Source organism: Trematomus bernacchii, unplaced genomic scaffold (genome assembly GCF_902827165.1).
Source record: "Trematomus bernacchii unplaced genomic scaffold, fTreBer1.1, whole genome shotgun sequence".
Classification (NCBI taxonomy): domain Eukaryota; kingdom Metazoa; phylum Chordata; class Actinopteri; order Perciformes; family Nototheniidae; genus Trematomus; species Trematomus bernacchii.
Window position 1 is genome coordinate 6,749,842 of NW_022987714.1, and position 14,406 is coordinate 6,764,247.

At 40.7% G+C, this 14,406-nt stretch overlaps 1 protein-coding gene across 2 annotated transcripts; it reads right to left on the reverse strand.

Annotated features, from left to right (window-relative positions):
• Positions 1 to 207: 207 nt before the first annotated feature.
• LOC117491634 (putative cation exchanger C521.04c) lies at positions 208 to 10,328 on the reverse strand. Of its 2 annotated transcripts, none has more exons than XM_034141710.1 (20): positions 10,101 to 10,328; positions 8,683 to 8,826; positions 8,476 to 8,582; positions 8,252 to 8,360; positions 7,587 to 7,703; positions 7,447 to 7,508; positions 6,505 to 6,657; positions 5,775 to 5,966; positions 5,578 to 5,677; positions 4,746 to 4,887; positions 4,475 to 4,658; positions 4,080 to 4,179; positions 3,282 to 3,403; positions 3,154 to 3,185; positions 2,845 to 2,957; positions 2,433 to 2,578; positions 2,251 to 2,345; positions 2,099 to 2,177; positions 1,886 to 1,994; positions 208 to 1,177 (listed from the first exon to the last, which is right to left on the reverse strand). In XM_034141710.1, the coding sequence occupies exons 1-20, from the start codon at positions 10,168 to 10,170 to the stop codon at positions 1,104 to 1,106; spliced, it is 2,250 nt and encodes a 749-aa protein (XP_033997601.1). In that variant the 5' UTR covers positions 10,171 to 10,328; the 3' UTR covers positions 208 to 1,103. The 2 variants fall into 2 exon arrangements, with proteins under 2 accessions (XP_033997601.1, XP_033997602.1); XM_034141711.1 differs by having other exon boundaries at positions 10,199 to 10,280.
• Positions 10,329 to 14,406: the final 4,078 nt, after the last annotated feature.

A 14,406-nucleotide genomic window follows, 5' to 3' on the forward strand; every position in this document is an offset into this window, starting at 1 on the left:
CCTTGCATAATATTGACATGTTTATATTGGCATCATTTTTGATGTTCAAAGAAAGTCAAATGATCTCCTTTGCATGTCGGTATGGTGTGCATGTCACTTTACATAAATTCTCGTGAGAAAAGGTGAATGTCTTCTCAAAAGCAACTATGGCTGTAATGTACATATGTTTTTCAGGTCCTGTCTGTACAAACAATAAAAACACAGGCAGACAGTTTTTCAAAATGTTGTATTGACAAGAGTTATTATTCTGGCTTAGCACAGCCAGCCATGCCACTCTTTCCAAATATAGGGTACCAGTGTTTTATCTAAAATAATGTCACTTACATCAAAATTATCTTTCACATTTTGGAGTTAAAGTTTAAACATACCAGTACCTTTTTTTTTTTTTTAACAAAAAGGTTTAGTGCAGATACTTTATATACTATTCAGTTGTATTTTATCAAACAAAACATACAGATGTTCTCTTCAGTTTACAAAGACCGTAAGAGTGAGTTTAAGGAGACATTGTTAAATATGTTATCGTACAAACGCTGCATTTTACAGTAGTATAGATGTGCAACTTACCTGACATTAAAAGGCTCGTTCATTTGCATGGTTGTACGGACTTTTAAATAATGACTAAAAACCTGTCAGAATTTACACTGAATGTAGTCAGAAAGGGAGGGGTTTTACATTTCACATTAAGGCCCAATTCCAAACCGCCCCACTCCCACTCTGTGACGGAGTGGGTAGGTGGCGTAGTCTCATTAACGGCTAAACTAGGTTCCCTTCTTTCAGGTGGAGGGTGTAAATACAGTGGCATTTCTCCTCTCCCCAGGAGTAACAGGAAATGCCGTAACTTTCATAACGGTTTCAAATCAGGATCTCTTGGACAATAAAATAACTTAAAACTACTTTTGTTTGAGAATGTGATATTCATAAGCTGCTTAGTTTTTGGAACCGTGCCTGTGTGTGTGTATATATTCAAAACTTTACAATAAAATGTATGAAGTGAATGTGCAAACTGGGAGGAAGTGTCTAGTGGTAGGTTGAAGGGGGCAGTTTGGAATTGGGCCTAATGACTTTCAGACTTTAAAAAGTAACTTGGGCTGAAAGTCCCACGGTCAGCAGCCTGTTGGAGATGGAGCGAAGAAATACATAGCCAGCAGTATGAGGTAGACGACCACCAGAGCTGTGCCTGAGGGGACAGAAAGTAACATGTCATAGGGTTAAACATGTGATCCCCAATGTGTTAAGATTACAGTCAATCAATCCACCATACTGAATTGGCATGCAAAAAATTAACTATACTATAGGTCTGAATATCTTTGGCTATATAAAACTCCTTGACCTATATAATCAAATCTCTTCAAGTATATGAGCAAAGTTATCGAGATCAAGGACTTAACTCGGCTCTTAGTCTCTTTGGTGCATTCAAGGTTGCAGCTATTGATGTTTTTGTAATGCAATAAATAAACACATTCACACCCTTATCACAATAACCTTGTGTGCTGACTATTTGTTCTCTAGGTTAAAATCATCTAACAACATAGCATATGCATTTTACTTAACCAGGACGATAACCACTACGAATAAACGTTTATTTCATGGGGGAGTCCTGGCAAGATACATAAAATAAGAACAGTGATAGATATTAAGCAAGTTGGTTTTCAAATCATCAAAGGAGTTCATCTTAAAACTTTTGACGAGCTCTTAAAACGGTGAGCAGTAGCAATCTGTAAATAAATTATCTCAAACATGCGGGACCCCCAGTATGGACCTAATAGATTCTTACTTTTCAAATGTCCTGCATTACACAAAGGGGGCAGCAAATATCAAGTGGTTACTATTGGTGAATTATTATCACTGGTTTGTTACATAAAATATCAAAACAAAATAAACTTACCTTGAAAATAATCAGACTTGCCGTCCATGAAGATGTAGTTGACCAGAATCACACTGAACATACTGGCCCACAGGTGCATGTCACTGAACAGCAGCACAAATCCCACATCCTGTCCAAAAGAGATGATTACAGAAACTATAAAACAGCAAACAATGTGGGTACTTTATGAAATAATCAATGATTAAACTGAACATAGAGGAAAGGGAGTCTTACGTAGCAGGCATTGAATAAGACCAGAATTGGAATCTGCAGCATGCAGACCTGAACAGCAATACAGCTTCCCACCTCCAAGCTGAAAAACAAAATAATTAATGTACAGATATCACTTTTTTAATTTTAACCATTAAAAAAAAGACAGGATTTACCTTAGACTGATGTTGTTCTGGAGAGCAAACTGGATCCCATTTACAATCTCTGGGATCTCAGGCACCATGGCGAGAACTGTCACCCCGATGAAATACTGTAGAAGGAGAGAAAAGCGTTGATACGACCAGAGGAAGACCACCAGATCGAAACTGACTGCATGTGCTCAGAAGCACGTCCTGACCTGAGAGACGTTGGGCTGGTTTAGTATGGGCTGGATGTGCTCGGTGGCTAGATCGGCACAAGCAGACGTGAGCACAGTAGCCATGATGAGGATGACCAGAGACCTCCACCGTGACCAGTGGACCACTGCTCCATGGGGGCCATTCTCTGCACAGACAAGCAAAGAGATTATTTTAGCATTAGACCACCTTTCACTGTCTTCTAGTGGAATAATTCAAGGTACACCTATGTGTTTAAGAGGATGTTTTGAAGTGGGTTTGTACAGTAGATTGTCAGTCAGGACCCCACCCCATTTGGAGAAGCAGACATGAGTACCAGCATAGAAAAAAACCTGTATATTGCTTTTCTCTGCCTTTGGATAAGATACTCCTTACAACTTCTTTAAACGTGAAATACGAGAGGGAGAGTCCTACCCTGTCCGCCTCCAACATGGATGTCATAAATGTGGGAGTGCGTCTTCAGTGTGAATATCAGACCAATTATGTAGGCAACTGGTAGGAGGGCAGACACTGTGTACACCAGTGGCCTGCAACAAGAACACACGATGCACATTAAATGAGAAGTAAGACAAATAAAAAACGTTAGCTCAAAACATTTGAGAATGTGTGACAAAAAACAAGCAAACACGGACATTGTGGAAATGTTAACTTTTGGTGTCAGGGTTTTAAATGCACCAACAAGAAGAGATTTTACGAGACGAGACTTAAAAAAATATATCTTACTCCACATGGTTGCGGAACAGTGTACCATTGTTCTGTTGGAAAAAAATTAAAAGCACATTATACAGTGGAAGTAAGTAATATATTTTTTGTTAGGATGCGCTGGTGAGGCTGAGACTTCTAATGCTGACCAGGTCGTAGTGGCAGTTGTGACAGACAAACGCCCCGCTGCTGTTTCCTCCAGAGGAGTTGGTGCAGGCGTCGCACACCAGACTTCCATAAGCCTTGGAGAACAGCGTGGGGGCAAACACACCTGCCATGGACAGACAGTGTGTGACATTGGTAAAGCTTTTATATTGCATTTGATTTCAATTTTGACAGACAGAAACAGAGTGTAACAAACTCTGTTGCTGGTTCTGTTGCTGCCACATTTGATGTAATGTGTAGCTGCATTTTTGACTGTTGTATGAACTTGTCATTACTGAAATAACCTCCTGATCTCTACTTTATCTATTGAATAAATCAGAACATGCAACTTTCTACAATTACAATTATTCATGTTAAGCCTGGTTTATGGGTATGGTATTAAGGAAAACATGTGTTCATTTATTAACCCTTCAAAAGCTAACATTTGGTGTTTTACACCCACAAGTTACACAGTTTTTGTTTGATCAATTCATATCCACTGCAGAAGTATGTGAAGAAATTATGTATAAATGTGTATACTATAGCATTTATTCCAGCAAACAGGCTCTGCAAGTGTTAAATAAAACACATACAATGAAAAGGGTTTTCTGCTGGCAATGTAGAGTAAGAGCTAACAGCTTCTCCAGCTTACTAAATGTGTACAAATCATTTTGTTAGGTAAGGGAGGCCAGTTCCATAAAGTGGTTTGCATCTAAAAACACAGCAAGAAAGGAGAAAATTGTCTACACTTTCGAAACGGTTACAGCCTAAAGGTACAGGATATAGTGTGTGTAAATACTTGCCTCCTACAGAGATGAAAAGCAACGCAGCGCTCACTCCTGTAGAGCGACTGTTGAATCTTTGCTCACTGTGTTTCAGTCCTCCGATTATCATGCAGATGCCCTGAGAGAAAAACAAAATGAGGGCCTAAATTCATACTGCACATGCTGTATTGGTAGTGTGATATGAAAGGGACTCTTGTCTCCATTTTGATTTCACTGATTGCTGAAATGATACAGTATTAAAAGAAATACACTTTTAAGACTTGTTACTGTTGGTGAGGCAAAGGTCTTTTAAAAGGCAAAGGTTTGTTGGTAAGTTCTCCGTTTACATTCTTAAACTGGCGCTCATTTTAAATCTTTTTATGTTTTTCTTGAGTAAAAGCTGCAAAATGTGATGTAAATGCAGGAAGGCTCACAGGGATGAAGAGGATGCAGCCAAGCAAAGTGCCAGTCAGCGCTGCTTTGACGACCTCCTGCAGACACGGGTTGGCTGCCCGGTGACCTCTGAGCAAGGCTGTGATGTAGAAGGTCAACTCTGTGATGGAGCCGAAGGTGGCGTTCACTACCGCACCCACTGCAAAGTTACTCTGAGCTGAGATACTGTCAAAAATGATAAAGAATTGACATCAGAAGGTGCTTTTTAGGGAAAATCTCTTTGTGTGTTTCAAAGTGATGAAAACAGCTCACCTGGCAATGCCCATACCGATATAATAAGACAGAGGTATGATGGAGCAGATTGCTATGGCAAACTTGACGTCAGAGCTGGCATACTGGTTTTCTCTGTCAATATATCCAATTACAATGGCAACTATTACCAGAGGCAGGAGGTCTGAGAAGGCAGTTAAAGATGTTAACAGGTTTTCTTATGAAACTAGGAATGCTCTATTGTGGCATACTAAAAAAATAAGAATAACGATTATTTTTGGTCAACATTGAGGGTAGAATTATTCTCTGAAAAATCTTGTGTTTTAAAAAGAAAACTGTTTTAATTTAAATCATGGTTTTTCTTGAACTTTAACGTTTATTCAACTGAAAAACCTATTTTTCAAGTAAAAAAACTCCCCAAAAACATAATAAAACTATATATTTAAATACATATTTAAATAAATAATATAAAAATAATAATAAAAAACATACAGGCAACTTCTAATGTTTAATATTCATATCTAAAATAATCTATATTTATTAGTATATTTGACCAAAATAAATTAGATCAAAATTATGTCACATTGCACTGCCACAACATAAATTCACATAACTACATAAATTCAGCATTTTGGTCAGCTATATTCAACATACTCCAGTCAGTAACTCAGCAAGTACAGGCAGAAGCCCCCGGCTTTAAAGGAAGGGCACAGGAAATATAACGCAAGAAAAACCAAAGCACTATTGCTAAACAGCGGTACAATAATTGTTTAATCCCTATAATCTTTTTCTTCATAATGAAAACAATTGTAATTGAAAAAGTAATTCAATAGTACTAAGATACTGACACATATTTCACACCAGTAAAGGATACTGACAGCGAACACATTGATCCCATCAACAGTGTACTTGTAGTAGTACCAGTTTGTCGCCTGGTAGCAGCACAGCAGTGCTCTGGTCTCATAGATTTGATGCTAAGGATCAAGCAAAATAAAAAGTGCATTCAACCAACACTGCTAACATCTCCAGGTTGATGTGCTGTGGGTTATAAATATTACATATTTGCCTTGCCTTCCTCTGTGTGCAGGAGGTGACAGAGACGTCCTCAGGAGCCAGGAGAAGGATGACGCCCAGTGTCCGTGCGTTCATCTTGCTAACAGGGATGGTGAAGACCAGGATCCAGGAGATGAAGCAGGCCAGGGAGTGAATTACAACTAGAGGAGGATATCCCAGCAGCAGCCACACATAGGTGGAGAAGCGACGCTACACAACAAGGGAAACAAATATCCTTCAACTGATGTGCGAGAAATTAGTCATTCATAAACAGGGCCTGAAATGACCTTGTTGCTATCCAGACGCTGTGGCTAGTAGATTCCCAAAGTTACTAGCCACTCTGCATTTTCAAGAGCTACAGTATTGATGTTGGTAAATAACGTTGTATTTGATCAAAGTTGACTATATTTACAAGCCTTTTAAATCTAAAGGATCACTGTTTACCCAGACATCAAGACAACATTAAATGTAATGTAAACTCTGCAGTTAAAAAGATAAAGCTTTGACAGTGCTGTGTGTAAAGGGAATTTTTGTATTTTTGTAAAATGGTGCAGGGCTGTAAAAGATTTATTGAAAATAAAAAAACTTAACTGAAAAAAACAAGAAATGTATGCAATAGGAGAACTTATTATTTTGTCTTATCCAATCAATTCATAAAAGTCAATGCCCAATTCAACCTGTAATTGTCAGGTGGTGTAAAAGATTAGCACCGTGTTCATGTGCTGTTTCTATGTGAATTTGAAGTTACCCAGTAGGGAGTGCGGAGAGGTCGTCCTGGCAGCTCTGGGACCGGCCCGTCTGTGGGGGACGGCAGCAGGACTGGGGAGTCATCTTCCGTCCGCTCCAAGTCACACTCACAGTCTGGTGCTTGCTCACAACATATCCTCAATGTTTTTCCAATCTGGATGAACACAAATAAAGTTGTATTTTGTGTTCGTTAGAGCACTAACTTTGCATTAGTAACATTAAATATGGTGATTGATCCCTACTGGATGACTGATTTTCTTTCAAGTAATTAATCCTTTGTGTCAGAAAGAAGTTAACCTTTTCTAAAGCCTAGGTGGAGTCTTCAGATTCTGTGTGTTGGAGATATATATCGCTTTATATTATTTAATACTTAAACATTTGTTTTCTTGCTGTGATTGTTTATAGTAAATGTATTCTTAGTTATTATTGTTATTAAAGTAGTTTCTATGCTTTTATTTTGAAGGCATGTTTGGGCACTGGGTGCACCTGGTGTAATTGTATATATTGGAGACAGGTGGTGGGAGTAGAGCACTAGTAGGCACATGTTTTTTTTTTACCAGGGTTTTTCAAGCCACAAGAAAGGAAGCCATAGGAAAGACTAAAGGAAAGAAAGATAGGAAACATGCTCATTGTTCTATGTTAATGATATTGGATCATATAATACATGCACAAATGGAGATTCTTGTCTTGACGTGGATGATCATTGCCCTGCGTAAGATCCGCTAACTAGTAGCTCAGCGGCAGTGTTATTTTGAGTTAATTATCTGTTTCATTCTATATGATTTTGGCCGCAACACTGTGTTTTATCTGATCAACAGGCCAAATAAATCCCATTTACAGCGCTTTAATATCTTAAAATGTGAGGATATGGATGTTTGACATTTATGCTTGATAAAGAGACAACAGCGGAACATCTCAAACATAAACTGAACCCAAACTGTACCTCATGGATTGACTTGCCGAAGGGCCACAGGAAGTAGCAGGACAACTTCAAGCAAAGCTTGCCTTAAGAGTGAGAGAAAAGATGCATGTACTGTATGCATAATAAACAATAAATGTATCCATGTTGAATGGCCCACATACCATAGGGTACACCAGTGATAGTGATGAACATAAAGAGGCCAATCAGGAAATAGGCCAGAGAGATCCACCAACCGAAGAGAAGCACATATGCTACGTTTCCACAAGTGATGAGATGACCTAACACCAAGACAAACAAAATCAATCAATGAAAGTACTCGCTTAGATCTTATTTCTGTGGTTTTTAATGCATGTTCTCTCAGTAATAATTACAATATTGTATTGGTTGTGTTAGATGCTGAGATCTGGGAACACAGTGTCATCTCATAACGCCTGTTCTTACACTACATAACTCCTGTGAGAAAAGTGTAAAACTTTACAGCACTTACCTAATTTTGTTGTAAGGGATTTTATTTTTATTGAAAAAAATATATCTTGGTTGTCCTTTTGGTGTCCTCTGGGTAAACAGCCTAAACACTCTGGAGTTTTCTGATGAACATAAACCTTACTTGTTGCTTATCAATATGGCTTTTTTTGTGAGTTTAGGACTGCTTTCGGTTTAGGACTGCTTTCTATGCAGCACAGCATTAGGCTTTTGGTTTTGTAAGTCACATAGCTAAACTGTTGGCTTGTTTACAACACATGTAATTGTCTTATCAATCATTTCCCAAATTGTGATAAACCTGAATCATCTTTGCATATATACACAGTGAGCACAATACCCCTACCTGAATATGGTTTGATGACGTTCAGTTCAGAGTAGAGCTCTTTCACAACCTCTGACCTGACTTCAAATGGACGCTCCGTCACATGGCTCTTCCACTTTCTGAAACCAAACTGACACACACACACACCAAATACTGAGTTTGTGTGATGGATTGTCCTGTCAGTTGTGCTGCACTCAAACTACTTTGATTTGCGTAGAAAAGACAGTTGCCTATAGACCTCTTACCCTGTAGTTGTTGACTAGTTTGTTTGCTTCTACTTCGTTTTCCGCTCTGATGGTTCTCTTGCTTTGGATCTCCTCCCAGCTTTCATCATAGGCATGATGACTCTGACCTAAATTGACAAGCAACAAAATGATGAATATATTTGTAACTAAAAAGAGGCATTGCGGTTACTTAAAAAAAAGAAACAAGTGCTGGTACCCATTACTTACATGTGTGTGCAGGCATGCATTTAGTTGTGCACAGTGCAGGGCATATAGAGTGATTTGTAGATGGAGTGTCTGTGGGATTTGTCAGTCGGTCGTGGAACTGTTCATGATCGAGACTGGCCTGGGGATCATGCTCCTGTGGAAGATCTGCAACACAAAGCAATAAAATATTTAGATTGCCAATGATAAAATGTTTTATGTAGTCCCAAAACAAGTGATTCAAATATTTAAGAACTATTACAATTACATTGACTTCTTCTACCCAATTGAAAAATCTATAATAATGTAGGTCTGTTTTCTAAATCATATTTGTGTAAAGTTGCATATTGGATGAAGACACCACACTCACTGCTTCCAAAATGATTGCCCTTCCAAACCTCAACCAGAGCCATCACATGCATCACATGACCGTGGCCATCAATTTCAATTTCATATTCATTTAAGGACATTTAACTAGAAGCCATTGCAGCAATAAATGCATGACTACACTGACTGCATATATACGTGTTAATGTATTTAGTTGTGTACAGTTCACTGATAACAAACTTCACCTCAGGGGCAGATATTATTTTGTTCTATTCATCTATCCATCCATCTTTGAAGTGATTACTGCCTCTGACTGCCTGACAAGAGCTGGATTTGTTCTGCGGAGGAACTGCAATTAAGCGAAAGGTAGACATTGCCCTAGGTCATTCATTAATGCTTTAATTTCCAGGGTTGGTCTCTGAGAAGATAAAGCCTTGATGAATTAATGCATACAGACAGATTGTCTGGTATCATGAGACAAGCAAGCAGAAAGAATCGTGACTTCTCCTTTAAAGCTGCTTAAAACAGTGCCTTCACAAGTTTCCTCTTTCTGTTTTGGTATTTGCTTCCTGTAGAACAAATGTAAAAAATACCAGTGTTGGCCATGCAAGGGTGCATTAGTTGCGAGAAGATATAAGAAGTCACACAAACACACAGACTGTCTCAGCCTAATCTCTTCTGTCTGATGGAGACTTCATACTGACTTCAACATGTTCCACATATTTTATACATTATTGGTGACAAGTTGTGAGTTTAGTGTTTGTGACCCTAAGAAACACTGATGCATTAATCAATAACAATAGTCCACAGCTCCTCTCTCTGCCCCAGAGGATTTTAAAAATATATATCCCCCCCCCCCCCCCCCCCCCCCCCACACGAGCACACACGGAGTGAGGAACTACGTCGTAATCAACACGACGTGACTGTCAAACTTGCAACAACACTCTGCGTGTTTACTCTTTCCATGCACATGATGATATCACAGTTAATACACAGTATGCTAAGGGAATGAATTACAATGGAGAATGCGTTCAGAGCGCTGTAAAGGACATAGTCTGCTAGTTACAAATAAAGTTGTTTTTTTCCATAACTGAGCATGAGCCTCAGCCGCTCACCTTGGTCGTGTTCAGCCGGCCTCCTCCTCCGGCTGCTGGTGTATGAGCTCTGTGCGGCTGAAAGGGACATCTCCGCGGGTCAACAAAAAACACCTCACCGTAAAATGATTCTCATCTCAGTCAACTCCGACGCCACTCCTGCGAAGACGACGCACGATCCACGGCGACGGCGGAGGATTATACTTCTTCTTCTTCTCTCGGTTTTTGGCGGATTACAAACAACTTTAAGGTGCATACCGCCACCTACTGTACAAGAGTGTGTATCACCATATCAACCTATCACCACTTGTGGAATTATACCACTGTGTTTACTTTGTTTTTAAATTCTTCCAATCAATCCTGTTTCACTAAAATACTTAAAAATGGCCTTCCTGGTAGTTCTTACCCCCTCACCTTCTGTTCCCAGTATCCCCATCAGGCGCCACTCCCTTCCTGCCTCTCTGACCCTGTCTCTTAGTTTTTCCCTCTCTGTTTTGTACATGTTGCAGTGTAATATGATGTGTTGTGTTCCACATTTTCTTTCACTCTACACCCCCTGCATTCTTCAACTTAACTTTTTCCCATTATTAACATTGTGCCGTGTAATCCTGTATGATCCAGTCTGAGTCTAGTGATGATGATCTCCTCCCGTCTGTTCCTTTCTGTATAGATCTTTGTTATGACTAATTTCGGTAACTTGTGGTATCTCCTCCCTTTCTGATCTTCCTCCCACCTTTTCTGCTATATTTCCATACCCTTCTTCTTAATTATTACTTTTCCTTCTCCTTTTCCAAGTGAAACTGGTATTGCTATTTCCTTAAAGGGGACCTATCATGCAAAATGCACTTTTGTACGTCTTTTATACATGAATATGTGTCCCCGGTGTTCCAGGGAACTCACCAAGTGTCAGAAAACACAACCCTCTCTATTTTCCTCCATACCCAAATCTCTAAAAAAGGGGCTGCAACGGATCTGATAAAAACTGATCCAGATTTGAACACTGTCCTGACGTCAGGACGGTGGCGCTACGGCTATTGGGCCAACTCCACCAATCAGGAAGAGACAGCCACGGCCATTGCCGTTCGAAAGCGCTGGAGACGCTGTAGTACATATGCCAGGCCTGTAGGTGGTGCTGTTCTGACTGAATCAGCCCTTGCAAAAACAGAGTGCAAATTGAGCGAAATGAGGCATGGCTAAAATGCATGATCTGTTTGGTATTTTGAAGAAAAAAAAAGTATAAATATGCCTTATATAGGTATGGTCCTACACTATATTATTCAAATATAGCATGATAGGTCCACTTTAAGTAACGCATCTTTTGCAAACTTATCAGCATGTTCATGCCCTTTAACCCCCTTATGTGCAGGCACCCAGCATAACTGCACATGTATTCCCCTTCTCTGAAGTCTCAGTAAGCAATGGTTAAGTTCAATAATTAGATCTTCTCTAACAGTTATTGTCGACTGTATACTTTGCAAAGCAGATAGTGACTCTGTGCATATCACCCTATCAGGACTGACCTCTTCAACCCATTGTAGCCCAATCATTGCTGCAAGTATTTCTGCTGTATAAACTGAAAAATTATTTGACACTCGTTTTGAGATTGATATTTTGAATTCTGGGATATAAACGCCTATCCCCACGCATTCTTGCTTCTTAGATCCATTTGTATAAATGTTGAGGTAATTGTAATACTTTTCGTTCAGGTACATACTCGTTTTAATTCCCACTTCATTTATTTGCCACTCTTTTTTCCTTTCTATGATACTCACATCTATATTAGTTTATGGGAAAAGCCATGGGGGAACACTGCTAAATGGGCTTGCTTTGGCAAACGTTATGGTCTCCACTCCATATGCCCTCGTTCTCTCCTTACTTGTCCAGCCAAACCCACGCCCCTGGAACTTTGTATATTCCCAGTAATCCTGTAGTATTCTGTTTTGCTCCTTTCACACCGGCGCTTTTCCAGCTCCGGCTCGGAGCTGGAGCTGGAAAAGCGCCGGTTTTTCCTGTTCACACCGCAGCGGCGCCGCGTCATAGCTCCGGAATGCGGTTCACTTCCAGCTCCAAAAAATTGTCGGTCTAGAGGCAAGAGCTTCGGAGCTATGACGCGGCGTCGCTTACGTCTCTCTTACGTCGAGGCGTGCAGGAAACTAAACCCACCTCCCCTGAACATGGGTCGACTGAAGAGTCTCGTCATGCCTGCCTACAAGCAGTAGCGCTGAGCAAAGTGACTAGAAGGCAACCACACACTTATAAAAAAAAAACACACTTTATAAAGTCAGGCAACACTAACCAGGCTTTGTGTGATTCTGTTTATTTGTACCTTACTTTGACCATCCGTTCGCTGTTATTGATCATTGTGGAGAGCAGGCAGACGTTTTGTTTGTTATTATAGCAGCTATCGGATGGAATCAATACATGGGCTGCACAGGTTGTCATGTCCGACTATCACAAGTAGAATCATAATGAAAAATACGCCGGTAAAATGTGCCTGTAGAAAACGGCTTAGCAAGTAGTCAGTTTAGCTTCGGTTGCTATGCTAACATCACCCATGTTATACCAGAGAAACTTTCATAACAGCATTGTGATGCCAAACAGCGTCAATTCAGACTGACACACATTCACTTAAGGGGAACTGGGGATATGTATCAGCTGCTTGTGTGACAGTCAGACAGTGAATAGAGCCGTGTGAGCTAACCCGGAGCTAACGGGAGAATAAACTCCCGTGGAAGAGCAGCCAGCACTGCAGCGGTCGGTAAATGCCGCTGAAACACATGAATAAACAATGAACCACGGCACTCAGGAGAAAAGTATAAGGTTGGAGAAGTCGTTATTTAATTTAATCTGGCTTCGTATGATTAAAAGCAACACGATCATCGACCCGACGCAGTCCCCCCCCCCCCCCCCCGTTGTTGTTGTGAGCTCCGTTGGGGAGAAAATCAGCGATGTAAACGGTGACGTCATGACGCAGCAGCGGCAGCTGGGCGGTGTGAACAGAGCGGGAGCTGAAAAGGGAAACCGGAGCTGAACCAGAAAAGCTCTAGCTAGGAGCTAGAAAGGGAAAAGCGCTGGTGTGAAAGCCGCATCAGTGATATTTTCCTCTCCACTTCCTTGTAGCCTGACCCAGTATAACAGAGCAAGTTTCTCTCTTCTGATCTCCAGAGGTGTCTCTCCTGCTTCTATCAGAACTGCATTAGCCTGTTAGGCCCCAAGCCTGTTTTTCAGGTCTCATGCTGCGTTCACACCGGACGCGATGCGAATATTCGCTTCGCTCTAATCGCTCCTATCCAACCCAGTCTCACGGCATTTCGTGTTATTAGTCACGAAATTAATTTAATCTATTGATTCGTGTTCACCAATACGATTTTCACCTTTTTTTCGTGTCACACAACGATTTTAAATGCAATGTATTTCTATTGGTAGTATGTTTCGTGCCTGCAACACGTCTTTTTGTCCGGTCGGGTCTTGGAAGACCAGAAGCTGTGTGGTTCATAAAAACATGTTCTTACTCAATATCTTACCCTAAGCCTAACCCTATCCCTTTTATTTTAAATTGTATAATGTCTGAGAGAAATGCAGTGAGACTGTGTTGTCCTATCGCATCGCTCTAAACGCTCGAGTTTCACCGCGGCTGCCAGCTGTGTTTACTCGCATCATTCAAACAAGACGCGCTGGCTCGGGAGCTACAACTACAACAAAATGAACATATTTTACCGTAATTAAATTGTAATACACGTTTCTAAATGATGCCGAAGTAACAACATACTGATACCGGTTAGTAAAAACCATGAATTAATGCTTGACAAGTCTGCAGACAAGACGGCAGGCGAAAAACCTTTTAAAATGCTTGTTTTCTGAATGAAGATCGGGTCGACCAGGCTAAGCTAACGTTGTATATGCTCATTCCACACTCATAACAACGACCTACAGACATAAACCAGCGACTGTATTCGCCATGACACAGACAGTCTGTGGTTTGTACTTGTTTAACTTTTGTCCAGTTTCTGAACAGATATGAGGAGCTGTGAGCTCTGTGTGCTAACTGCTAACAGCTAACGGCTGATGTTGTGTGGTTGAACGTCAGTGAGGGCGGCTGAGATCCTCACCGCTGATTGGCTTCCGCGAGAATGCGTCACGTGAATTTGACGCTCGAGTTGAAAAAATTGAACTCTCGCGTTTAACGCGGCACCGTTCAATCGCGTGATTCGCGCCGCGTCCACCGCTTCATGCTCGCCGTCGGAGCGAATTCGCGTCTGTCCGCGTCTCTGCATTGACTTTACATGTAATCGCGCCGCCCCCAAACATCGCATCGCGTCCAGTGTGA

Excerpts from the sequence above, each read along its gene's own strand:
- LOC117491634 (XM_034141710.1), bottom strand. The coding sequence starts at position 10,170 with ATGTCCCTTTCAGCCGCACAGAGCTCATACACCAGCAGCCGGAGGAGG. Across the intron at positions 5,967-6,504 it reads CTCTCCGCACTCCCTACTGG|CGTCGCTTCTCCACCTATGT; the intron begins GTAACTTCAAAT and ends CTTGTTGTGTAG. Across the intron at positions 1,995-2,098 it reads TCTTATTCAATGCCTGCTAC|GATGTGGGATTTGTGCTGCT; the intron begins GTAAGACTCCCT and ends TCTTTTGGACAG.